A 26,012-nucleotide genomic window follows, 5' to 3' on the forward strand; every position below is an offset into this window, starting at 1 on the left:
TTACCAGCCTCTTTTGCCTCTTTTAGCAGGTCACCCTTAATTTTATCATGAATTTTTCATCAGGGATACACTCTATAATAATAACTGATGCCATATCTCTCCTCTACATCTTTTTAATAAAGCTGATAGGACACTAGTATTTTTTCTGTGCCTCCATGACCATTATCTCCATCATCTAAATACATTCTACACATGTTGAGGGGTCAAAGGTCAAATATCTTATGTCAGAAGAATGCAAAGGTCATGTTGCCAGTTCAGTTATCTTGTTAGTGTCACTCTGATAAGTTAGAGGAGCTCAGGCTCCAAGTGGCTGAAGCCCTCAGGCGAATGTCTAACAACATACCAGAGATAAAATGTTCTCTGTTTTTCTATGGTCTGGTCCGTAAAGGTCTGTCAAAGAGTGGAAACATACACACAGGATTCTTTTAAGCAGTCAGTTCTGTTGATATCAATATGAGTGTTCATATGAGTGTTATTTCCCTGCTCCAACTGAACTGATATTAAACAAATTATGTTGTTTTTGAAGAGAAGTTGATAATCTAAATGTCCCTGGATTATAAAATGACAATACAATGATTTCCCCTACACGCATTTTGAAACTGTTCATCTTACTAGAGCAAAACACATAAACACAAATGTTTTGGTTGTAATTGTATTCAGTGGTTAAAAAAAAATAAGTTCACCAACACAACAAAAGTTATCATAATACATCAGGTTTTTCCCACTTTTATACTCCAACATCGCAAAAACATACATGAACATTTTTGCGCTTATTATGTCTTCTGTTTGTCCTCTATCAGTTGTAATGTTCTTTTGTTGTAATCTGCACTCATGGGTGATTATATTGCACATAGTACACTGTAGGTGCTGACATGGCGACTGCTCCCCCTGTTAGTTCACCTTCATATCAGTCTGTATTTTGTGCTTAATAACCTTACTCCTTCTCCATTGAATAGTCCCAGGAAATTTAAATCCTTAGATTAAGATTATGTTGTCATTTCACCTGTCGCCCCTAGTTGAGTTTCTGTTTCCAGTCACCTGATGTTTCCACCTGCCTGCTTATGCCCATCAGCCAATCAGCTTCTCCTTGTACTGTAGGAAGTAAATTCTCTACTGCCAGTGTGCCAGATCTTCTTCTATAGACGTAGGAGTTCATGCATTTCCAGCAAGTTGTCAGTTACATGATTATTCCTATCAGCTTGTTGCTGTTTGTGAATGTGTGGCATCAAGAATAAATCAGCTTTTATTCCATCTGTCTTTCTACCGCCAGTCCTACACTTTGCTTTCCACTGTGCATACATGGAGTATAACAAACTATACAGGATAGGATTAATTAATAGGACTGCTATGTTCAGTAAAAAGTGTATTTGAAATGTTAAAGGAATATTACAGTATCAATAGAGATTTCACCTATAAAGTTCATGAGGATGTTGTAACAAATAACAAAATTGTCAAATTAATGGAAATGAGAAGTTTAAAAGAAGTTGTTGCTGACATATTAATGGAAAGCAAAGTATGTATTAAGTATCTATACAGTATTTAACATGTATACTACTACGGATTACCAGTGACCATCAGGTACCGAGCTACCAATAATGACATAATATTTCAACCATATCACCTTAATATAACTACAGTGTCAACACTCAGCTGTGCTTTTGGATGGAAACATTTGGCTCCCATATCATGAATGAAATGCTGTAGACATTGTATGCATGTCTTTTTGTCGTCCTTTCCATATGAAGAGTGGAGTCTCTAAATACATTTTTTTAGTTGTGTTGCTTCTGTATTACTCTGACATCTGCTATATATTAAGGGTGTTCACATCAGTGTTACATGAACTGTGTAATCTCTAATTTTAGGGGACCAAAAGTAGCTGGACAAATGAACATAAACCAAACCTGTGTACTACTTGGTCACAAATAATGTGTAATCAGTTGTTGTAATCTACAACCCATTGACATCAACCATCAGCCTTTTGCTTGCTTTGGGGGCTTTTTGCCTTCAGTCTGGTCTTCATCAAGTGAAACACAAGCTCAGTTGGACTGAGGTCAGATCTGATTTTTTGGCCCTAAAAACTCATTGATTGAATTGATTGCTTTGTCTGTATGTTTGAGAATGCCATTGATGCATGATCCTAAAGTTGATGGAACTATATATAAAGATGCTTGATTTCCTGCAGTGTTATCCCATTAAAGCTTAATTAAAGCATCTCCCCATCCCCTGAAGTCTGCAACCTCCTTCCAGTCACACATTAAATCCGTCACCAAATCCACCTTTTTCCACCTCGAGAACATCTCCCGACTCTGGCTGTCACTCTCTAACACTGTTGCTCACACCCTGATCCATAGCCTCATTTCAAATCGTCTGGACTACGCAATGGAGTCCTGTTCGGGGTTCCCAGTAAAACCCTGGACAGGCTCCAATATGTCCAGAACTCCGCTGCCAGGGTTCTCACCCACACCAAACCCTGGCAGCACATCACCCCCACTCTCATTCACCTACACTGGCTCCCATCTCCTACAAACTCCTCCCCCTCACCTACAAATCTCTCCACTCCCTGGCCCACCAGTACCTCTCTGACCTCCTCCACCGGCTCACACTTTTCCTCGGACTCAGGACTGCTCTCTGTCCCCCGCACCTACCAACACACTTTTGGAGACAGAGCTTTCAGCGTAGCAGCCCCCACCCTCTGGAACTCTCTCCCCTCCAAAATACGCAATGCTCCTACCCTGGTATCTTTCAAATCAGCCCTCAAAACCTACCTGTTTACTCAGGCTTTTGGCCCACAGTTGACCTGTTAACCTCTCAGTTGTTTATTATTTAAGCTCGGCTTAGTTTTCTTTTTTCTCTTCCTTTTTCTGTAAAGCGTCCTTGGGTGTTTTGAAAGGCGCTATATGAATCTAATTTATTATTATTATTATGTTCTTCACTGGAAGGGCATTTCACCATGTTTTTCTGCTATACAGCGCACCCTATAGGCACTTCACCATGTTTTTTATTCGTTAAAAGAGCACTCTTCAGGGCATCATGTTTTCTCACACCTGGGGGCGCCCTAGAGGGCATTGAATCCCTTTTTTGTCATAGAAGGAGAACCCAATTCTGCACTTCAGTATGTTAGACTTAGGGGAACCCTAAGTCACTTGAAGGGCACCCATACAGAACCTCTATCTCACCCCATCACAACAGCAACTCACAGGGCACTGCATTACATCTTGTGGAAGTTCTTTACAGGGCACTATCACATCTTCCACTGACATATAGTGGCACTGTATAGGGCACTTCATCCTGATTTATCCATAATTAACACAGTGATTACAGTACTTTGATATGTTTTCTCCTTCGTGTGGGCACCTTAGAGCAGTGGTTCTTAAACCTTTTCACATCATGGACCCCTAAACTGACAGAAACTAGACCATGGACCCCTATTTGATAAGATTTTCTCCCAGGTTCCCTCATCTGATAAGATTTTTGCTATTAGATGTTTTATTACAGAAAATGCATGAAACCCATGACCAAAAGAGTCATACATGCTGTCATTGTGTTACTTATGGATGGAATTATAGTAAAAATAAATTATTCCCCTTTTTGCTGGAGACCCCCTGGAACACCCTCAAGGTCCCCTGGGAGTCCCTGGAGCCCACTTTGAGAACCACTGCCTTAGAGGGCACCTTCGCGGTATGTTTTCCGCCAGTGTCCTGTATCATTCAGTCGAATTTAATGATTTGAACCAGAACTATCCAGGATGGAATATTTTTGTAGGACGGCCATCCCGCCCATAAGAAACCTGACGGGTCACATATAAGCCCATAACCTGCTGTTACCACGCGGCTTCAAACCTCTGCATCCTCGCGGGTTACATAAGAGGGACGAGGCACCTCATTGGCTCTTTCGACTGAAACCATCACACGAGGGAGGATAATCGTTTGTGCGCTGTCGGACCAGTCGGACGAGCAGAGTCAGAGCACCCGGTACATTTTAGACGAAAAGGACTGGATTTTCCTTATCACACAGGCCAGCACCGGTCAGCGAGACACACCAAGACTATCTTCATTCAAACGAAGTGACAAACAGACATCTTTGTACCAAAAGGTGGGGGCGTTTCCGGGTTTAGTTTTGGTTCAGAAGAGCGCGTCATTCATTTGTCAACGTATCTATTTCTCTGTATTTAATGGGATGAAATAACACTTGATGGTTTGACAGGAATTGCTAAGAAATGTTTTTTTTCAGTGAGGCATGACAAAGTTATCTCTTCCTATTTCAACATGGCATGCCGGTAGCTATTAGTTAAGTTGTGACGTGTTAGGAAATGAGCTTTACCCATCGTGCCATGTTGACATCATGGTTCACACACAGGAACTGAAAGGCAGAGGAGACAAATTTAAATATATTCTTTGTGTTTCTCTCCTATCTTGTTGCAGACTCCGCCAACATGTCAGTGAACGTTCATATCAACAGCCCTAATGTGAACTACACCGATACACATATTGTGTCTCAGTATTCCTACCAGACCACATCAGTGCACAGAGATGAGAACAAAGTCACAGTAAGTCAGTCTCTCTCACATTTTGTCTCCTAAAGCTTTGTGGAACTGTGTACACACAGGTCTATAAATGTGCTATCAGCATAATCACCCACTGACTCTGCTCCTTATGGGGATAACAGGTGACCCCCCGCACCACTGAGATGACATTTCGCACCGAGAGGCATGTGCCCCGACTGGGTGTAATGCTGGTTGGCTGGGGAGGCAACAACGGCACCACTGTCACAGCAGCTGTACTGGCGAACAAGCTCGGCATCACCTGGAAAACCAAGACTGGAGTGAAGGTGAGAAGAGACATGCCTGTACACATACAGACAGATTTCATTCATTCCAGTATGGTGTGGAAAAACAATGTGCATAGACTTGAAATTCGTGGTATTTGGGATGGTGAGTCTACATAAGAAAACCACTGGCTTCCATATAGCCACCACTTACTGTTAAGAGTACCTTTGTAGTGAAGAAGCTAAAACATGCAAAACAATGACTCTTTTTTTATAAAAAGTGCAAACTGTGTGGGGAAAAAAAGGGTCTAGATAGTGAATGAATTCATAACCAATACTATAATAGGATTTGAAAACCTGAGGCTACTATTAGGGCACTAATAGAGAATGTTCTTGTCCTATTTTATAAATAGAGCCTACTGTATATCCCCTGATACAGTGGTCGAGCCTCATTATAAGCTGGTTATGCTGACATGTTCAGTAGAGTGTTAAGAGCTTACCTAACTCTGGTCTTGAAGATTTCCCCTTATACGGATATTGTACTTTCTTACACTTCTTTGCAACTTGCACCTTCTTCTTTTCAGTTTATAGGATTTAATAGACTTATGTACTTTGTAATAAATCTGATAACTAGTAAATTCCTTAGTATTTAAAGGGAATGAAATGTGTTTTTTCTCTCCTTTCTCTCCCACATTCTTTAGAAAGCAAACTACTTCGGCTCCTTCCTTCAGGCGTCTACTGTTTGTCTAGGATCAGGGCCTGAAGGCGAGGTCAATGTGCCCTTCCGTGACCTCCTACCCATGGTGCACCCTAATGATATCATCTTTGACGGTATGGACAATTGCTACTCAGCTCAAGGTCTAACCTCCACTGAGAAGTGTGTGTATGTGGACCAGATATTATGTGAGTGCAAGTGGGAAAATGAGGTAACCGCAAGGAAATCTGACTCCAGGGCAGTTTTAGAGGGTAGAGAGTTCTTCCATAAGGAGAGGATGGTCAGAGATGGACCCTTGGGTGGCCTCTAATGCAATCTAGTCTGTTGCTTCATAAGGGAAGTGCTGTAACAGATATAAAGCTGCTACAGTCTATTCACACTATTCTAGTCACTGCCTGTTTAGTTCTGGAAGTTGAGAGATATCTCAGGATTACAGCACATTTTTTAAACTTGGAGTGTGTATGTGTTTTTAGGCTGGGATATCTCCTCAATGGATCTTGGCAGTGCGATGGAGAGAGCCCAGGTGCTCGACTGGCAGTTACAAGAGCAGCTTCAACCACACATGAGCCGCATGAAACCTAGACCGTCCATCTACAAACCAGAATTCATTGCTGCTAACCAGGAGAGTCGAGCTGACAACGTCCTCACGGGGACAATGGAAGAGCAGGTGCTGGTTAGGGTTATGACTACTGATGTCTCTCCTCTTTGTAAATGTATTCTGATTTAGATTGTGTCTTTTTTCAGATGTTATTTGTAATTTGACTGAAGAGTAAATTGTCCTGCAGGTGGAGCAGATCAGAGCTGACATAAGGGACTTCCATCAGTCGAGTGGCGTGGACAAAGTCATTGTTCTGTGGACGGCCAATACTGAGCGCTTCTGTGATATCATACCCGGGGTCAACGACACTGCAAAGAACCTGCTAGCTGCAATCAAGGTGAGAGCAGAAGCATGAAGAGCACTAAACATGCACTAAAGTAGAGCTGCAATGATTAGTCAATTAATTGATTAGTTGATTGACAGAAAATGAATCGGCAACTATTTTGATAACTGACTAATTGTTTAAGTCATTTTTACGTAAAAAAATTCAAACAATCTCTCGTTTAAAGTTCTCAAATGTGAAAATTTTCTGCTTTTCGTTGTTGGTTTTTAAATTGCTGATTGAACAAAACAAGACATTTGATGACGTCAGTTTGGGCTCCAGGAAATTGCAACAGGCATTTTTTTTTTTACTGTTATCCGAAGTTATATGGGCCAAACGAATTGATTAATTGATATAATAATCGGCAGATTAATCATCAATGAAAATAATCATTAGTTGCAGCCCTACACTAAAGTGCAAGATTTAAAGGCACAAATCCATACCTTTCAGTAGAAATCGTTTAACAAAAAGCTTTAACTGTCTTTGAAACCAACCTAACTTGTGTTGGTGGCTGGTAGTCATGAATCCCACCCTTCAACTTTAATTTCTCACTAATGCTTAGGACCAAACAGTAATCCTCCATCACATTTTGTGATTAATAAAGCTTAGAGGATGAAAAGATTAGTTCTGCAAACACACACTATGGATTTGTAAATGAAATGCCATAATGAGTCTGAAACAGTCTTAAAAAAAAAAAGCAGTTCCTTTTATATCAGAAAATTGAGCTTTGCCCCTCTTGGGTGGGTTTTTACTTTATCTACTGTCTTCAGCATGCTTGCACTGCTGTCAGCAATGATAATAGTCTATTTCACAGACCTGTGATCTTCAGCAAATAGCTCAATTTTAGATAGTCGTGAAGCCGACAGTAGAGTTGTGCTACAGGGAGATGATGTAAAGAAAGTCTTGGGGGAAATGTTGCCTTGCAAGTCAAGCTTTCTCCCTCAGTGTTATATGATGATACACTTTGTAACTGTCATTATTTCTTTTTTTCTTAACGTCCATCAGGCTGGCGCAGAGGTTTCTCCCTCCACTTTGTTTGCAGTGGCCAGTATACTGGAAGGTTGCGCCTATATCAACGGCTCTCCTCAGAACACCTTCGTCCCAGGGGCCATTGAGCTGGCTGTGGAGAAGGGGGTATTCATCGGAGGAGACGACTTCAAGTCCGGTCAGACTAAGATCAAGTCAGTGCTGGTGGACTTTCTGGTCAGCGCGGGTATCAAGGTGAGAGACCGAATGCATGGGCAGAAGGGATGGGGATCACTGAAGCAATTAACTGATATGAATTAGATTTTGTGTTATGGTTATAATATACATGAGGTCACATGAAAAGCCAAGAATAGTGACACATCAGAGCAAATGTGATGTCAAAATGGAAAAAAATGTCATCTTGCCAGTCTGTTAATTCACCAATCTATGTTGAAAGCATAAATTGGGAGTGTATTTAACAACTTGATGCGATGACAACCCTACAGTACCCTTTATTTTTCTGAGCAATGAGATTTTATTAAGCCCTCTTTCTACTTGACAGCCGACTTCCATTGTCAGCTACAATCACCTTGGAAACAACGATGGGATGAACCTGTCGGCTCCGCAGCAGTTCCGCTCCAAAGAGATCTCAAAGAGCAACGTAGTGGATGACATGGTGCAGTCCAACCCCATCCTATACCAACCTGGAGAAAAACCTGACCACTGTGTGAGTGAGAGAGAGAGAGATGCAAACACAGAAAGAGAACGAGCTCTGGATGTTCACAGAAAACAGCTGATCAGACTTCTTAATGTGTCTTCATGTGTTTTATTCCAGGTGGTGATTAAATACGTCCCCTATGTGGGTGACAGCAAGCGTGCCATGGATGAATACACCTCTGAAATAATGATGGGAGGGACCAATACAATTGCACTTCACAACACCTGTGAGGTAAGTGGACATTTAATCTGGTGCTGTAAAACATGTATTAGAAATGAGCAAAACTACTATATTAGGACAGTTTCCAATGTGAGAGTACAATCTGCTGACTGTCAGCTACAGACAACAATCAGAGCTATTGAGCTTTATCTGACAGTAGTTGTGGAGGAGGGAGGCTCAGGAGTGCCGGAGCTTACTCTTAATCCTTCTTTACATGTCTTGGAGCTAATTCAAAGAGACGCATGCGGATCGTTGACATACTTATGTCATGGCATACCTGCTTTAGCCCACCACTATTTTTACACACAAATGAACTACTATTGTGTTTATGTTTACATGCTTAATCCATAATATGGTAAATTTTGAATTAGGAAATGTCTGACTTTGGCGCCTCCTAGTTGTAGCATTAAAAAATACACAGTGGCAGACTGCAATGCGAGCCACTGAGTTGAATGGGCTGAATGCTACATAGACCACCAATTTGTGCTAATATTCACTGGGATTGTCTCATTAATCTACAAACAAAAACGTAGGCCATCAGATTCTATAATCACACAAAAAATCTACAAATAGTGTCTTTAAATAATAAATTGGGTAAATTTTGTCTTTACAGCTTCTTATTTTTCAGATGTACTATTCTAGTGATTGATGCCTCAATTTACAGTTAACTGACTACTTATTTAGTTGGTACATGGATCCAATATCAGTCAAATACTTTTATGCCACTGTGCATGTATCACTGTAGTTGGCATTAAAACCCTTTCAGGTAGGATTAGACAATGTCTGATTTATGCAATTTCTAGTAGTAGTAGTAAAAAAGACACTACCACACACTGCAATACAATTCATGCATGGGCAGAAAAACCACGTTCTAAAAATGGCATATTGTGTCTATGTCTTTAACTCCCCCCTCCTGTACTTACCACATCTTTCTTTCTTTGCAACAGGACTCTCTACTAGCCAGCCCAATCATCCTGGACCTGGTGATCCTGACAGAGCTTTGTCAGCGTGTGACTGTCCGGCCTCAGGGGGAGGAGGACTTCCAGTCCTTCCACAGCGTCTTAGCTCTGCTCTCCTTCCTCTGCAAGGCCCCACTGGTCCCATCAGGGACCCCGGTCATCAATGCCTTCTTCCGCCAGAGAGCCTCCATAGAAAACATCATGAGGTATCCAGCAGTTTCAATACAAAACAGGGGTTTCCTTTCCTTTGTATTTCTGCTATTCCCCCAAAACTTTCATTTTACATGTAACAAAAGAGCGGTGCTTTTAAGGCGGTGGACTCTACGCGTGTGAAATTCTTGTGCGTTTGCTTTAGTGACAGAGGTTGACTATGTCCCGGCTTGTCTTTTTCAGAGCGTGCCTCGGCCTTCCTCCCCAGAACCATATGCTACTGGAACACAAACTGCAGAGAGACTTCCACACAAGTACTCCACACAGTACGTACATCAACGGCAACGTACCTTCTTTGAAAAAAGTCGCCCTCACCAACGGGAACCATATATCTCTAACAAATGGCATTTGTGCACATGTCGGTGATGCGCATGTGCATTATGACTGAAAATACACTACAGCCCAAAATAGAACTGAGAAGTCATACATTTGTGAACTTGAAACCTTATAGCCGTGTTAAAAAAAACCAAAGGTCCTCATTGATCAAGCTGTCTTTGCAAAAAAACCCAATATAAAACATAGATTCCAGTGGTTTGAAAACTTTGCAGTCAACATATCATTTGCAGCGAGTGTCAATCTGTTACAAAAAGGCATCGTACAGAAAAATGTGCATGTTATAATTACAATAATGAACGGAGCAAGAGATTTACTACAGTTACCGGCCTATGTGAAGCCCATAGACAATCAGTCTCCAAATGCCATGACTTTGTATGAGGCAGGCTATTGATTTAAAATGTATTTCACAGTTTTTGTTTTTGCAAAATTAACTATGTATGAAATATTTTAAAAGATAATGCAGTTATTCCCCTTTGTGGTGCTTGTATCTTTGTATCTTCAGTTACTTTTCTATGTGCAATGCAAATGTACAGTAAGAATGTACAGTATAGTTCTTTTGATGGGTCCATATGTTTTTTAAGCAAATGTGATCTTGACCTTGCAGCTGTGAAAATGTAACGGGGAAACTACTTTATTTCTGTGAATATACAATACTCTAGCTTGATAAGTGAGGGGCATCTTCTTCAGTCACTGTTACCGTTACTATTTTGTGTTGTCACTGCCTTTTTATAGCCATGCAATGATGTGTTTGTGTGAAGCTAAATGACAGAAAAATAGGGATGTTCTAGGTTTGACTATTTTGTTATAGAGTATTATGGGCTATTTATATAGTATAATAAAACTTAACTATTGTTGTTTGACCTTAACATATCTGAGTTTGTCTATTTTAAACCTCCCTCTCCTCCTATCAAGCAATCTCATCTTCAAATATACTATATTTGCCCAAATGGGTAATAGTGGATAATATCTCTCATGCACTCATACACACAAACACTCACACACATAAAGTATTGAACCTCAGTACTTTTTTGCACCAACTGAAATGTGTCCCTATCACCAAGTAAGTCATAAAAGTGAGTTGAGTTTTCAAAATTTCTAGAGCTGCAAGTAACGATTCTGAGAGCCCACAGTGATGCCTTCAATCTGCTTGTTTTGTCTGACTTAACAGTTTAAAACCTTGTATTAGTAGTATTCAATTTACTGTCATATATGACAAATAAAAACAGAAAATCGTCACATTTGAGAAGCTAGTACCAGAGCATGGTTGCCATTTTAGCTTGAAAAAATGACTGAAACAATAAATAGATTCCCACAATATTGAATTTTCTTTCCATTGATTAATCCACTAATTGTTGCAGCTCTAATAATTTCTTCAATTATTTGACAAATTGTTGTTTCATTTATACATTTTACACAATATATTCATGTGATTATTTATTTCATAATATTGAATTATCTAATATTGAACACTGGGGTTGCATTGCCATCACACACAATTAAAACAGTCACAAACATCAAAGACTATATCAGCATGTCAAATGAATAATAAAAGGTGGAGAAGACGTACAAAACAACCAGTTGGATTACTTTTAATCTAAAAATGAAAAAAAAGAAGAAGAAATCACACTAATTTTCACCCAGTTTGGGTCAATATAGCACCAACACAATACTGGGTTAAAGTTACCCAGAAGGCCACTCAAGACAAGGGGTAGTTTGACCCAGTTATAGTGTTATTTCTACTACTTCTTCTAATCTCATTCTAAATTTACATGTCAGTTTGTTATTGTTACTTGTGTATCCTTTGAATGTCATATGCACATTGTTTTGTACAAGAAACAATACATTTGTGACAGATTTTTAGCTAAAGATCCCTGCCCCCTAAGCTCCAGACTTATGTACTTACTGTGTGACAATTTCTTTGGAAGTATGCACCACAAAAGAACATATACTAATATGTGAAAAACGTAGTGATAGTTTTAATCAATATGTGATTATAGGCATGATATGGATGTTATACAGTAACTCACAATAACACATATGCTGCCTACTTTGACCAAAACAGGCAATTCTGTGATGCACTGTATACTGTAGGCTATAATTTTATAGACAACGGCAATGATAAAGTGCAACATTCAGCATTTATTCTGCATTTAACAGAGCAGTTCTATGAGAAAACAGAACCTTTCCAGTTAAAATGTCTGCAGCAAGGGAAAAAATAAATCTGTGCCTTTAGAAATAACTCTTATCTTAATTTCTTAATCTTAACTGTGTAAACTTAAGGTTTATCCAAATTACAAAGAGATATTTCTGGCCTCTAGTGCTGTGTAGCCATACAGACAGTATTAGTTTGGGGCTCACAGCATTGAAAAATGACATTTAAAAGATTCAACAGCAATATCTCCTTCCAGAGTCATCATTACTCTCACCATTGAATAATAAATTAATGCAAAAATAGCAAATGACAACGTAATATACGTCATACCTTTATCAAAAACTGAGACCCTTTGTATTGTAATGTATTGACTACATATCCGTTAGGTGGAGTGGAGCAGAAGGACCCAAATACAGGAGATTGTAGGCAGACCAAAGCTGAAGAATAATGTCTTTATTCTAGGCTCAGGTACAGGCAAAGTAAAACTGGATAAACAGAGCAGAACAAAGTAGAGAAAACTGAACAAAGGATCCAACAAAACTGAACCGAAAACCAGGACTTAAATACAAACTGAACTAATGAAACAACAAGGAACAGGTGGCAAGATGCAAGGGCAGGCTGGGAGCTGATTGGCTGGGGAAGACACAGGGAGCAGGGCAGATCTGGAGGGAAGAGCAGGCAAACACAAAAGGCAATAGCTGCTCTGGGCTTAGTACACATCAAAAACAGAACTTCATCCATGAGCCAAAGAAAAGTCCACAATATAACCATGCACAATCCTCTTCATATATAAACTGTCATTCATTAAACTGTCTTGGAATTACATAAATATAACTTAAAGTGCACAAGTCACACTGAGCAAACACAGCAAAACAACCTCAGCACTACATCACCTACTACAAGGACTAGAAGACAGCTGCAGCTCTGAATAACATAAGTGTTTCAGTTCACTTGAAGACTTAGTTCTAATGAGAATCAAAGTAGAAAGTTTCTCAAGTGGTCCTTAAATATAATTTATAACTTCTTATCTGTCCTACTTCCTATTCAGTCCAGTCTTAAATGGGCAGAAATGTCTGAAGGCATCTAGTGGACTGGTGGAGTGACATAGAGCCATACTGGGACAGAACCATAAGTAGTGTGGAGATTGTACTGATATATTGCCATATCACCCTCCCCCTGATTGTGATGATTTACTGACATGATAAGAGCCTTAAAGTAGAGGCCCTGTTTTGAAGATAGTTTTAATTTTTTTAAATTAATTCAGTTTTGTGCTGAGGCGATATGTTGTATATTCTTGTATTCATTTGTTTTACTACACAACAAAGTATTATAGGTAGTATAATAGCATAGAAAACTGCAGACAGTACATAGATTGGGAGGAACTGGGTCATGGGGCCCATCATCTGTTTCTGCCTGGGGTACTGAGCTGTCTCCATAGCAACCAGAAAGACCCGCATAGGGGAGTGGTGCTGGTGCAGGTTTTGGAGGAAAGTCTTTTGTTTTGGGTGTTTTCAAATCTTTTTTCCCACTTTAATAACCGCATAGCTAGATAACGTTAGATCATAAATAAAAACACCGTTTCCTGTTTCCCGACCGGTCGGTAATCACTTCCGCTGCCGTTGCTGCGACACGGGACATCAACAGGAATGGCGGACAAGGAGAAACGCCGGACCGGGGTGACTCCTCCAGGGTTGCCCGAGGGGAAAGCCACAAAATCGGACAGCGACAGGGAGTTTCTGTCGCAGGCCGGTGTCGGAGAGCTGCTCCGCGGGGCGATCCTGAAGATGGTCGAGGCCAGGTCTGATGATCCCATCGGGTTCCTGGCCGACCACTTCTGCAACCTCGCCTCCGTGACAGAGACCACCGGCGGCACAGCTGGATGCGGCGATGGAGAGCATCTGATCAACGGCCCGATGAGCGCAGGCGCGCCGGAGCAGCAGCATCTCAACCGGGCTCTGTGGCACCTGCGGCTGGCGCACCACTCTCAGAGGTCTGGGTGCATTTCAGAGCCAAACCCTTTCGATACCCATATTAATATATATATAAAAACTATCAAATCCTCCTATATGAGATAATACATATATTCTTTCACCGTGCTAACCTAGTCACTTAAATAATCCAGGCTTAATTATTCAACTACTCATTATTTTGCTTATTAATGCAAATGAATGTCTGTTTTACTGAAGCTCATTCTCTCTGTTACTTTGTTGCAGCCTCCTTTTCTTGTCACTGTGAAAAACATAGTGATAGTTTTAATCAATATATGATTATAGGCACGATATGTATGCCATACAGTAACTCAGATTGTAGGCCTACATTGACCGAAACAGGCAATTCTGTAATGCACTGTGTACTGTATAATTGTATAGACAATGGCAATGATAAAGTGCAACATTCAGCATTTATTCTGCATTCAACAGAGTAGTTCTATGAGAAAGCAGAATCTTTCCAGTTAAAATGTCTGCAGCAAGGGCAACAATAACTCTGTGCCTTTAGAAATAACTCTTATCTTAATATCTTAATCTTAACTGAACTAAATTTAAGGTTTATCCAAATTACAAAAAGAGATATTTCTGGCCTCTAGTGCTGTTTAGCCATACAGACATTATTGGTTTGGGGCTCACAGCATTGAAAAATGACATTTAAAAGATTCAACAGCAACATCTCCTTCCAGAGTCATCATTTCTTTCACCATTGAATAATAAATTAACGCAAAAATAGCAAATGACAATGTAATATATGTCATACCTTTATGAAACTGAGACACTTTGTACTATAGTGTATTGACTACATATCACAGTATTATACTAGTGTGGAGACTGTACTGATAGATTGCCATATCATCCCTCCCCTGTTAAAATGTACCCATTAGTACAATGTAGTTGAGCCCACCAGAAATTAATGGGAATATAATGGAAGATGAAGTTTTCCCTGCTACACACTAACCAATGACTTGCTTTTCCTTCCTCACTCTAAACCCAGATCTGCCTTCAGCAACAACGTCCGTGTAGCCTATGACCTCCTAAACCTCACTGGCCCGCGTAGACGTCCAGATGACGTTCCTGATGGCCCCTGCACTGACAGCCCCACAGGAGGAGGAGGTGGAGGGGTAAGAGGAGGCCTCTATACACAGACTCTGCAGTGCCTGTGCAGTGAGGGCGGAGTCCCTGCCTCCACCTCCGCTCCGCTCCTCCGTCGCCTGAATTGCCAAGACCACGAGGCCGTCCCTTATGATGTCTTCCGTCACGGTGTGCTCACATGTGCGGTTTTCTCAGACTACATCCGGCAGGCTCAGAGGCTTTACGCTGAGGTGTGCTGCCCAGACGAAGGGCCTGCCTTGCGGGCACTGTGCCTGGCCGTGCTGGGGACCCTAAAGGAAGCACTGGAGACTTCACAGGGTTGTGATGCAAACTGCTGTGTTAATGCTAATACCAAAGCCAATTCCTGTCTGGAGGCCAACGTGAAGGCTATTCGCTACCTGGAGGCCAGTGCCAAGATCTCTCCCTACCAGCTGGCTCAGGCCATGTCTGGAGCACAGACGCGGGGCCTGGGTGGCAACATGGACGCAAAGGAGTTTGAGAATGCAGCAGCAGAGCTCTTCATCACTCGAGTAAAAGTCGTGTCCTAGCTTTCCTCTTTGTTTTCTCATAATTTTTGAAAGTACAGCACACTACAATATATCCTAGAATAAATAATTACCTTATGTGCACCTTCTCTTACCTCTAACTCAAATCTACTGTTGCCCAAATGAAAAGTTGCCACAAAACACTTATTGAACCCAATAATTCCATTATTTGAAGAATGGCACTCATGTAAAACATATTGTTTGTTGTCTGTTATTGAACTTATTAAAGTGGAAAAGATGAGAAATCGACATCTGCTGTGACTTAGCAAGCAGTTACTGTGCTGTGTGAAGGACAAAGAGTTCCTTGTGTAGACTCTATTTATTAGAGATAGTTTCCATTGCTGTTCAGCCCTTTGCCATGAAATGCTCTGATTAGAAAGTAACACCCTGTCCTAAATACAACAGCCCTGCAATAAATCCTACTTTTTAATCTTATAAATTTCAGGTTTTGTTGAGACTCACAGAGAGGTACTGATTCAACTCTGTGGTCTTGGATTGTATTGCATTATACCAATGGTGTTTCTCATGTTAGGTCCACCTGATAACATAAATAGTTGCCCAGTTGTATTTGAAAATCAGATACTAACCCTGTACTATCCTGATCCTGACATGTTGGGAAGCCCAATGTGAGTTTTACTTATTTCAGCTGTCTTGCATTTGTATGCCTTTATGGCTTTGCACCTCACCGTATGTTCGCTTTCTGTAGCCTATATAAGAATATTTTGAACACCAGCCATGTATTGAACATTATTTTTTAAATTTGTCATGCTATTATACGCTGCAGTTACTTGTTAGCTCTGCAAACTAATCTCAAACACTGAGCAGTTTTTGTTATTCCAAAGAATAACTGATTTTTTATGGCAATTGATAACACTGAGTACAACAAAAAATATATATTAACAAAAATCAATAGTGTATGTAAGCATATATTTGCTTTAGCAGTTTGTACATGCTGATAGTTTGTGTTTTAAGTCTTGGCAGTGCTGGTATATTTGCAACTGATTGTCCACAAACAAAGCAAAGAGCACAGTAGGCTTAATTTTCAACTACTTGAGTTTATGAGTCATGGTCATATGAGTTTAAGAGGGATGTGAATAATTAAACATGTCTGACATGTAAAACTGTGCCCGAAACATTATCTCAACCACTACTTATACTCAACTATCTTCACTACTTGTAACCACTAGATGGCAGCATCATTCTTGGTGGTTACTAAAGAGCAGACACAGACCCAAGGAACTCAGAGAGGGTGGAGTACTGGAGTTTAATATAAAAACATGAATGAACCTGTCAAATTATACAGTAGAATATAATTTTTTTGAGTTTATCAAACAGACAGGATTAAAGGATGAGTTCACAATTTTTCAAGTTTGTCTAAAAACAACGGTCAGGCTCCCACATGAACGCTGAAACAGTTTTTTCTTGCAGTAATCATTCCTCCTGTTCATACCGGCCATTAGGAGATCCTTTCATAATGCACTTACAGTGTAAGTGATGGGGGCAAAATCCACAAGCCTCATTCTGTGTATATTTAAAAGTTTATCTGAAGCTATTATGAAGCTTCAGATTTTAGTGCCAAAGTTTTTGTTTTTTTTACTACCACTGCAGCTCAACAGGGAAACCCTGTCCAAGGAAACACAAAGAGAGAATTTGATGCTAAAAAGACCATAAATGTGGCAGACGTCCACTTGATGAGACTAACTCAGACTGCTGAAGCCTCATATAAGCTTCAGATAAACTTTTAAATGCATTTTTGCACAAAATGACTGTGGACACACTGTGGATTTTATTTGTCCCCCATCACTTACACTGAAAGAGCATTTGAAGGGGATCTCTTTGTAGCCAGTATGAACAGGAGGAATGATTACAGCGAAAAAAAACTCTTTCAGTGTCCGTATGGGCACCTGACTGTTGTTTTAAGACACACTTGAAAATTTGTGAACGTATCTTTTAATGGCTTCAATCTCTGGTCAACACTCCGAAGCAAAAGGTGGCGGTAATGCGCCTAATAACGCTGGATGGCAACAACCTTTAAAGTCAAATAGAAGAAGAAGAACCCGGAAGTAGTTGGACATGGACACCAGGGTTGTTTTGAAGCATTTTTCTTCCACTATAACTTAATGTCTAGCTTGCTGCCTCCTGGTTGAACTTGTCAAAATGGAGGAAGAGGAGCAGCTGCGGTCTGTCATGTTCCTGATGACATATATGCTGCTGAAGCGCAGGAGAGACATAAACAACGCCCACATTCAGAGGCGCAGTGAGATTCAAAGACGCATCCGACATCGGCAGTACTTCTTCCAAAGGCAGAGGAGGATGCTGATGGTCAGTCCCTCCTTCTCTGTCTCACATCTGCATCTCCCCCCCAAAAAAACTTTAGACAGCTGTGATCACAGTCATATGACCAATGCTGTCTACAGCTATACATATTGCTGTTTATATTATATTAACATACAACATGCATAGAGGTTATAGTAAGAACACTTTCTGCGCGTATAATATCTAATCGCTATATTTTTGGATTGCAAAACAACATTTTCCGCTAGACTTATTCATTTTTGTCAGTCAGAGGCCTCCTAAAAATGTACATCATGTTAACACAGCTTGACCAGGTGCATTTTTACTAAGAAACAGTAAAGATAAAGTAAAGCCAAGACATAGGATTTACAGCTCTTTCCAAAAAGGGACTGATAGAATAAAAATAGCAAAAGACATGCAAATATGTTTGGACAGCTTTCCTGTTTGCACTGTGAGCAATAATAGAGATATCGTTCAGAGCTGCAACAATTAATCGATTAGTCGATTTTGATAATGTTTCACTAATGTGTCATTTTTAAAAAATAAAAAATACCAAAAATCTCTGGTTCCAGCTCCTTAAATTTGAATATTTATGGATTTATTTAGTCTGCTGTGACAATAAACTGAATATCTTTGGGTCTTTGGGTTATGGACTGTTGATTGGGAACAAAAAAGATATTTGAGGTTGCACTTTGTGCTGTGGGGAAATAGTGATTGACATTTTTCACCATTTTCTAATATTTTATAGGCCAAACAACCAATCTGTCGATTTAATTGTTAGTTGCAGTGCTAATATCATTTATTATAAGGTTATATTTTAAGGTTTATTGCATTTACATGGGTGGATCACTATGATAAAAAATGATCAGGTAGAATTTGTCCTCATAATATCTGCTGTGGCCAGAGAAATCAAACAATATTTTCCCATATAAGAGAAAACGTGTGAAATGCTGGAAATGACAAAAGCATTGTAATAAAGTCGAACAGTGGTTTTAACAAATTTTGTGAGAGTGACTAGAGGGATAAAAATTAGTGAATTAACCTAAAGAAAATCAGTTTTATTTTATTCTGGATCATCTTCTCCCCAGATGATGATAGCAGGAGGCACCCACTCCAACGTCCGCATCCGCACACGTCCCTGGACCACAACTCCAAGCACCGATTGGTGGGAGCGGGTGGTGATGACAGAATTCCAGCCCTCTGATTGGCTGGATAAGTTCCGGATGAGCCGGGAGACGTTCTTCTACCTCTGTGACAAGCTGCGGCCACGTCTGGCTCGCCAGGACACCAGCTTCCGCCTGGCGCTGCCGGTGGAGAAACGTGTAGCTGTGGCTCTGTGGCGTCTAGCATCGAACATCGAGTACCGCACCATCAGCACCCTCTTTGGTGTGGGGAAGTCCACTGTGTGCAGGTGTGTTAGAGACATGTGTCATGCCATCGTGGCGCTCCTCAGCGCTGTCTACCTGCGGCCCCCCAATGAGCAGGAGCTGGAGGATTCAGCCCAGCTATTCTTGTCCCACTGGGGCTTCCCTCACTGCGCCGCTGCTATAGTAACGCTCCACACGGCTATCATCACCCCATCAAGCAACGCGTCCGACTATGCCAACCCTGCTGGCTGGCTCTCAGTGCTGTCTCAGGTGGAGGAGGCACCTATGTATGCTTGTGTAAATACATGCCCGTTAGTTGTCCCACATCACATTTTGACTGTTTGTCTTTGGTGTTTCAGGTGGCTGTTAGTGGGCGGGGGCAATTCTGGGATGTATGTGCCAGTTTCCCAGGAGGGACGGACCCAGCTGACATCTTACAGAACTCATCCCTGTGGGCCACAGCTGCGGAAGGTGGACTGTCACCTGCCCCACCACCTATCTTCATGGGAAAACCACTTGGGTAAAGTTAAGCCAAATGCATGACAGTTTACTTACAGTAAATAACATATTTCAGACATTTAAAGATCAAGGAGAAGAACTTTTGTACACTTATAGATCGACAGGTGCGTTGGAGAAGACCATGGGCCGACTAAAGTAGAACAAAGAACTCCCGCACACTGTCTTCTTCGCTTGCAGTTATAAAAGATTTTTTGGGAATGTTTGGGGGAGTTTCTTATTTTTTATCTTCAATGTCTTCACTTACAATTAAAGATTTATTGAGAATGTTTCGGTACACAGACCTTCATCAGATGAAAGTCGGTGTACCGAAATGTTGTTCCCAATAAATCTTTAATTGTAAGTGAAGAATATATTTAAAGATAATGAGAACAACTCCCCGACACTGTCTCGCTCACAGTTGGAATATTCATTTTTATACAATGTTTCGATCTGTTTGACCTTCATCAGGTATAATACCTATTATGTTGCTTATTCCAGCAGTAAGGGAGACAATGTGTGGCCATTTTTCTAATTTTTATTCAAGTTGTGCTTTCCTCCGATGCACCTGTCTTATATTCAGGTATGCAGAGACTTTTTTCAGTTTTTAAGGATACAATATACTAATTTCTACCTTAAGGGAAGAAGTGTAGTCTTTTCCCTCCTTTCCATTTGTTTGTCGGGTTTGCATCCAGCCTTTGTCACTCATCTGTCTACCTGAAATAGCATCTAACTTAAAGGCTAGGTAACCACCATCAGTTAAATCTCTACAGTTGTTAAAGAGGACTGTAACATGATGGCTTGATGCACATAAGGTTTGAACAAGTGGGTGGTGAAAGTTAAATCTGGGACTGATATCTATTTACCATCTGTTCAAAAGGAGCAAAGTGGCGATTTAAAAGCTGTGTCATGTTTTATGGAAATGGTGTTTTGAAAGCCTTGATAATTTTGTTCATCTTGCTTAGAAATTCTCATTATAGGGAACAAATTGATATATTTTTGGATGTAATTAAACAGCTTATATTCCTGTAGTATTATAAATTTGCACACCAGACAATTTCAGCATTGATATTTCATAGGGAAACATCTTTCTCATGTTTTTTTTAATCAACAAAAAGAACAGACTATGGAAAGCTGAGGTGAAATGGCAGTTATGTTAAGTCAATCAGAAGGACTTCACATGCCTGAGTATAACAGACATTGTACCTTCATTTATTTCCAATTATACATTTAGGACATCCACACACTACACAGTTTTAAGCCTGATTATAACCCTGTTTTGCCAGTTTTTCAAAATCTTGTGGACTCTGCAATGACAAAAGGAATGAGCACACATCTTGTGGTGTACAGGCATTTGGGAATCAAATCTCTGCCTCTTAATTGAACATAAAGCCTGCGGTTGCTGTCACAATCCTATCAAACATGTTTAATTTTTACATATCTATCTACACTATCTATTCAATCTGAAAGTCTTAGTGTGTTATTTTACTCAAGTGACTGAAAACCATCTGTTGTGTGCAGGTATGTGCTGCTCGGGGAGGCCTGCTACCCGCTCCAGAGCTGGCTGATGAAGGCCTATCCTGAAGAGAAAGGCAGAAGGGCAAGTCACGCAGCGCTGACGGAGCCACAGCGCCTTTTTAATCGGCGGCTCGCCAGAGCGCTTCGTGTGTCCGAGGAGGCGCTGCTGAGGCTGAGGGCACGCTGGCAGTGCCTGAGCAAAAGGAATGACTGTGGGCTGGATGTGGTACCCACGATGATCCTGGCCTGCTGCATTCTGCACAACATGTGCGAGTCTCACGGGGACACCTTCAAGGCAGAGTGGCAGGTGGAGGTAGCCGAGGCAGAGAGCCCTCAACCCAGCCACAAGCCGCTCATCTCAACCAACATGGACCAAAGTCATGCTGAGGAGATCCGACGCCTCTTCTGTGACTACTTTGAGCAGCAGACTAATTGAGAATGGTTCTTAAACATGAGGACTAATGTTACTGAAATTCTTGTAAACATTTGTACTTGTACTATTATATTTTAGCCCCACAAGTAGCATGGCTGTCCCTTTGGGATGGCAACATAACTCTGTCGTTCAGTTATTCCAGTATTAACCAGTATCTTAATGCTAACTGTAGTCATGGCAATGTTAACATTAAATATCAAGGCATATGTAAGCCTAAATGCACCTAAAATTGAAAATGTAAAGCTTAGACTAATCCAAAAATAGAGAAAAATACACCACTCACCCAGTATCAGATTAGCTGAGGTGCTGGAGCTAAAAAATATCAAACTGAATGAAAAAAAAAAAGCATTTGCACCCTCAAATCTGTGCAAGAATCTTTTTAATTTGCGAGACCTTCTTCAAGGCATGAACAGGTATCAAGTGAACACAGCAGAATGAAGGGCTGAGCTCTCGCTGGCATAACCTCCTGTTAACATCACCCCCTCTATGAAGAGCAATCTGCTCTATGCCCTGGAACCTAAGGGAGGAAATGGGGTGTGAATGGTTATTAAAGTGACATGCTAAGGGACAGTTCATATCTTTGCGTCTTATGGAACTTTTGTGTTCAGTTGGCACAGGGGTAATTTCCATGTTTAAGAGGAGCCAGAACAGTCCATTTATGAATTAGACAATATGTTGGCTCTAACCAATTTATTATGCACGTTAGGTCCTCTTTTATAAACAAGCAGATACTGTAAAATTTGTGTATTCGATGTGCTTAGTGTGTCTTGGCTGTCTCTATAGACACTGCTGCATTCACTTGCTACCTGTTTATGCCTTGAGGAGGATATCTAACTGAAAGCTTACGCTAATAAAGATAGGCCATATCTGACCATGTAGACCTCTGCCTGTTAGGCTGAGTGAGATGTATTAAAATCATAATACATCAATAGAAAAACACATCTGATTTAGGGGGGACTATGTCAGTACTCTGCTGCCACCATCTGGTCAAATATTACATGTTTTACCCCACTTGTGGTAAGAATTAAAGAGTAGCTATATTGCCCTTTTCCCAATTTTGTATTCATCAAACAATTTTGTTTTCAATTATGTAATAACAGGCTGCTTTTTCTATTTATCATGACCCTGTGCTTGTTTTTTTGTACATTATTTGTGTAATGCACCACTGCATAAAGCTCCAAGTTTTATTTAAAGTAAGATTGGTGTACATGGTTTTCTTTTATTGATGTTTTTTATTTCCTAGTTCTTGAGCTTGTATTAGTTTCTGCATGCAACTGTAATCTAAGAGTATGACCACAAGATGTCACTGGTATCACAGTCCAAGTGCGGCCACAGACCTCGTTTATCATTCCTCTTGGTCTGATGCTTCATGCATTATACTGCAGGTTATTGATGGAGTGATGGAGAGTGCTCATTTCAACCTATTCTGCCTTGATGGACAGTTGATATTGTTGAAAGATCTTCTTCTGCAATGCAGATTATTAATTTAGCACTGATCTCAAATCCAGTGCTTAGGATTTATAGAGAAGTACAAAAAACAGCTCGTTCCCAATGCATATATAGTGACGGTTTTGCATCTCATGGACCTCTAACTTGAGCGTTCACTTGAGAGAGTCAGATCCCAACCCAAAGACCCCGCCTCGTTCAGTCAATTGGTCTGTCACAAACTTGTTTCATGCAATCCTCCGTCTGTCACTCAACACCACTGATTCTCCTCCTCCTTGCTTGGCATCACACTAGTGCGTGTGTGTGTGTATATGTGTGTGTATATGTGCGTGTATGTGCCCACCTTATTCCAGGGACGAGCCATTCTGAGAGCCAGCTGTTTGCTGTGAACTCATTTCTGGCAACAACAACAAAAAATAAAAAAGCAGCTAAACCGGCACGCATTTTTTATCCCTTCTTTCAGGCTGTGATTTTAGCTTATATACATAGATATATTCACCGTCAAAATGGTTCAGGATGTGATGGGGTGCTGTCCTGCTATCGCTAGCTAGGCGGACAAATTCCTTCAACCCAGCCTGCTGTTTCAATCACTGCGGGTTGACACAGTAGCTTAGGCGTCGTTGAGGGAGCTAGCGCCCGTAGCCGTTGCGTCTAATTTAGCCAACGTTAGCTAATGTAACGTTAGTTAGTTAAAACGGTCGCATTGCTGCGGCGTGGATAGTGCAATAACGGTTATCACTCTAACGTTGGCTTACTGGCAAGGACTACGACTTCTTTTTCAGGTGTAAACGAGCTAGCTAACATTGGTGAGACTGCACAGATATCAACTGTTAACGGGTTTGGATGTCGCGACACTGCAGTTTTCAGCCACTTTTTGGCGGATTGTGAAGCTAGAATTGGACCACAGTGACGGACGAAAAGACAGGATTGGACCGCGCAGTGACAGAGCAGAGGGTTAATGATATACACCGGCTATTGAGTGGTTAAATCTGTAACAGTTTGCAGTCATTTTAATATTAGCTGTGTTGAGAAACGGGCGGGCAGAGCATCTCGGGGAGGCCCCTACCGTCTCCTGACTCCCTCCCCTGTCCGAGTCTCCCGTGATTTGCCGAGAACACCCGGGTGAAGTCGCAGTTGTTCTCGGCCGGGGGGGACAACTTGACAGCGAGGCCCCTAGCTAGTCTCCCCTCCCCCTCCCCCCAGTCCCGTCCACTCATCCGTCCAGCCCCGACAGACCACCTCCTCCTCCTCGCCCTGAGATCGAAGCGAGGACCGGGGTTTTTTTTTCGGGAGAAGCTGAAACCGTGGGCAAGCGTTGTCGTGGTCCCGTCTTAACCGGGCTGCCACAAGCAGAGGGGATGACTCTGGAGTCCATGATGGCTTGCTGCCTGAGCGAAGAGGCGAAGGAGTCGAAACGAATCAATGCAGAAATTGACAAACAACTGCGCCGAGACAAGCGAGACTCCAGGAGAGAGCTGAAATTACTTCTTCTCGGTATGTGGCATGCTAATCCTGAAATATCTTTTTTTTATTGTCATGTCTTGTGTCGTTATATGGAAAACTAGCCTCCTTTTGGGCCTTCTTGGCAATGCTAGCAAATATGCTACGAGTTAAGGCTGCTAGCTGGGAGCCTGGTTTCAGTATGAGAAACGTTATGGCATATTTATTTTTTTCGAAATGCGTGGCTTGTTTTGTAGCTTGCTCAGTTAAAATTAGTAAACTGGCTTGTCGAGGTGCGTATCTGCATGAATTGGCCAGCCAGCGATACTGTCTCTTTATTCAAGTGTATGTATTGGCATTGGTGTGCAGACAACAGCTTATTTGGCATCGAAGTTACTAAGATGTCACCGTTTACAGGCCACCACATGCTAGTCAGTGGGCCAGTTTGATGTTATTGACTAGCCCCTCAAGCTAACCAGCCCCTGATCTGCCACCGTGGTTTCTTAGCTGATAGTGGTTAAAAGGTGAAGATGGTCTCTTGATAATAGAAGAATTAGCAGCTTTGGGGGCTGCTGTGCACTGTTGCTTTAAACCAGGTTGCATAACATTTGTACAACTGGATGGAGCTTCAGGTGCCTCAGCTAGACCTTGCTTGATTTGCATTCATTTATCAGTATTTTTTTTTTTTTAGTGTGCACCCAGTGTCACAAATCTACCCGTCCATTAGCCAAGGATACTGAGGGATTTGCCCCCTCATCTTGGAGTCTAGCTGAGTAGGTTAGCTATTTATATAGCTGGTGTGTGGGCAGGTGGGAGCTGCTGTTGAATAAGTTGGCCTGTACTGCATTGATTCATAGTTCTGTGGAAACAAAGAGGAACAATAGGGCATGTTTTATCACAAATGTACTTGCATCCCTTTCAGGAAAAATTTAATGTGTATACATGCATCTTGTAGCAGCCTAACTTCTAACTGGGTGCGTATGATGTGACCCCACCACTCAGTTAAAACAACAGATAAGTGTGAAACCTCTTTGAAGAAAAAAAAGCAGGTGTCCATTTTTAGGACAATTAGAATTATCTAGGTTGCATCCTTAGTTTCAAAACGTTTGCTCTCATTTCTCGCCCACCAAAAGCAGCCCTGGTTATTTGACATGTGTGTCTCCTTTCATTTCCCTGCTGAATACCTCAGCTCAGAGAAGTAGGCCATACCACAGCCATATTGTCGATGGGACGTATTCTATCCTGTGTCATACATTTTATCCGCCGTAAAACTCTTTTCTACCTGGCTGCCAGGGTGAGCAGGTGAAAAGGGGTGTTTGTGTTTGCGCAGAGGATATGAAATGTACTGCAGTCATATTTCTCTTGCCAGATGATGGATGAAGAGTTGATCAGTTACGTTCTATCTCCACTCTAGCTTGAGTGTCTGTTTATCAC

The 26,012-nt window shown here is 41.2% G+C and overlaps 4 protein-coding genes across 5 annotated transcripts in view; all 4 read left to right on the forward strand.

Moving 5' to 3' along the window:
* Positions 1–3,849: 3,849 nt before the first annotated feature.
* Positions 3,850–10,673, forward strand: LOC122998160 (inositol-3-phosphate synthase 1-A-like). The gene is made up of 11 exons (XM_044374888.1): positions 3,850–4,092; positions 4,422–4,546; positions 4,666–4,827; positions 5,466–5,595; positions 5,953–6,146; positions 6,265–6,414; positions 7,405–7,620; positions 7,928–8,092; positions 8,201–8,314; positions 9,250–9,467; positions 9,655–10,673. Exons 2-11 carry the CDS (start codon positions 4,433–4,435, stop codon positions 9,857–9,859), a joined length of 1,668 nt encoding a protein of 555 aa, XP_044230823.1. The 5' UTR covers positions 3,850–4,092; positions 4,422–4,432; the 3' UTR covers positions 9,860–10,673.
* A 1,870-nt stretch (positions 10,674–12,543) lies between these two features.
* Positions 12,544–15,833, forward strand: tpgs1 (tubulin polyglutamylase complex subunit 1). Its single transcript, XM_044374910.1, has 3 exons — positions 12,544–12,638; positions 13,536–13,949; positions 14,942–15,833. Exons 2-3 carry the CDS (start codon positions 13,606–13,608, stop codon positions 15,585–15,587), a joined length of 990 nt encoding a protein of 329 aa, XP_044230845.1. The 5' UTR covers positions 12,544–12,638; positions 13,536–13,605; the 3' UTR covers positions 15,588–15,833.
* A 1,647-nt stretch (positions 15,834–17,480) lies between these two features.
* LOC122998166 (protein ALP1-like) lies at positions 17,481–22,887 on the forward strand. The gene is made up of 4 exons (XM_044374898.1): positions 17,481–17,906; positions 18,968–19,516; positions 19,606–19,766; positions 21,263–22,887. The coding sequence occupies exons 1-4, from the start codon at positions 17,742–17,744 to the stop codon at positions 21,693–21,695; spliced, it is 1,308 nt and encodes a 435-aa protein (XP_044230833.1). The 5' UTR covers positions 17,481–17,741; the 3' UTR covers positions 21,696–22,887.
* Positions 22,888–23,659: 772 nt separating this feature from the next.
* gna11b (guanine nucleotide binding protein (G protein), alpha 11b (Gq class)) overlaps positions 23,660–26,012 on the forward strand; it is a 28,131-nt gene continuing 25,778 nt past the window's right edge. Inside the window, exon 1 of one of the 2 annotated variants that reach the window (XM_044374901.1) lies at positions 23,660–24,632. In XM_044374901.1, coding sequence (XP_044230836.1) covers positions 24,497–24,632 — 136 coding nt within the window. In that variant the 5' untranslated portion in view covers positions 23,660–24,496. The remainder of the gene's footprint in view (positions 24,633–26,012) is intronic. The other variant, XM_044374900.1, reaches the window with a different exon arrangement.

The sequence above is a fragment of the Thunnus albacares genome, chromosome 15 (genome assembly GCF_914725855.1).
Source record: "Thunnus albacares chromosome 15, fThuAlb1.1, whole genome shotgun sequence".
NCBI classification, from domain to species: domain Eukaryota; kingdom Metazoa; phylum Chordata; class Actinopteri; order Scombriformes; family Scombridae; genus Thunnus; species Thunnus albacares.

What these genes read in the sequence shown, in the direction of transcription:
- tpgs1 (XM_044374910.1), top strand. Translation starts at nt 13,606, where the DNA reads ATGGCGGACAAGGAGAAACGCCGGACCGGGGTGACTCCTCCAGGGTTG. An exon ending in CTGGCGCACCACTCTCAGAG is followed by an intron (nt 13,950 to 14,941) that starts GTCTGGGTGCAT and finishes CTCTAAACCCAG; the next exon opens with ATCTGCCTTCAGCAACAACG.
- LOC122998160 (XM_044374888.1), top strand. Translation starts at nt 4,433, where the DNA reads ATGTCAGTGAACGTTCATATCAACAGCCCTAATGTGAACTACACCGAT. An exon ending in ACCTGCTAGCTGCAATCAAG is followed by an intron (nt 6,415 to 7,404) that starts GTGAGAGCAGAA and finishes AACGTCCATCAG; the next exon opens with GCTGGCGCAGAGGTTTCTCC. An exon ending in GAGAAAAACCTGACCACTGT is followed by an intron (nt 8,093 to 8,200) that starts GTGAGTGAGAGA and finishes GTTTTATTCCAG; the next exon opens with GTGGTGATTAAATACGTCCC.
- LOC122998166 (XM_044374898.1), top strand. Translation starts at nt 17,742, where the DNA reads ATGGAGGAAGAGGAGCAGCTGCGGTCTGTCATGTTCCTGATGACATAT. An exon ending in GGCAGAGGAGGATGCTGATG is followed by an intron (nt 17,907 to 18,967) that starts GTCAGTCCCTCC and finishes TCTTCTCCCCAG; the next exon opens with ATGATGATAGCAGGAGGCAC. An exon ending in GGCTCTCAGTGCTGTCTCAG is followed by an intron (nt 19,517 to 19,605) that starts GTGGAGGAGGCA and finishes TTGGTGTTTCAG; the next exon opens with GTGGCTGTTAGTGGGCGGGG.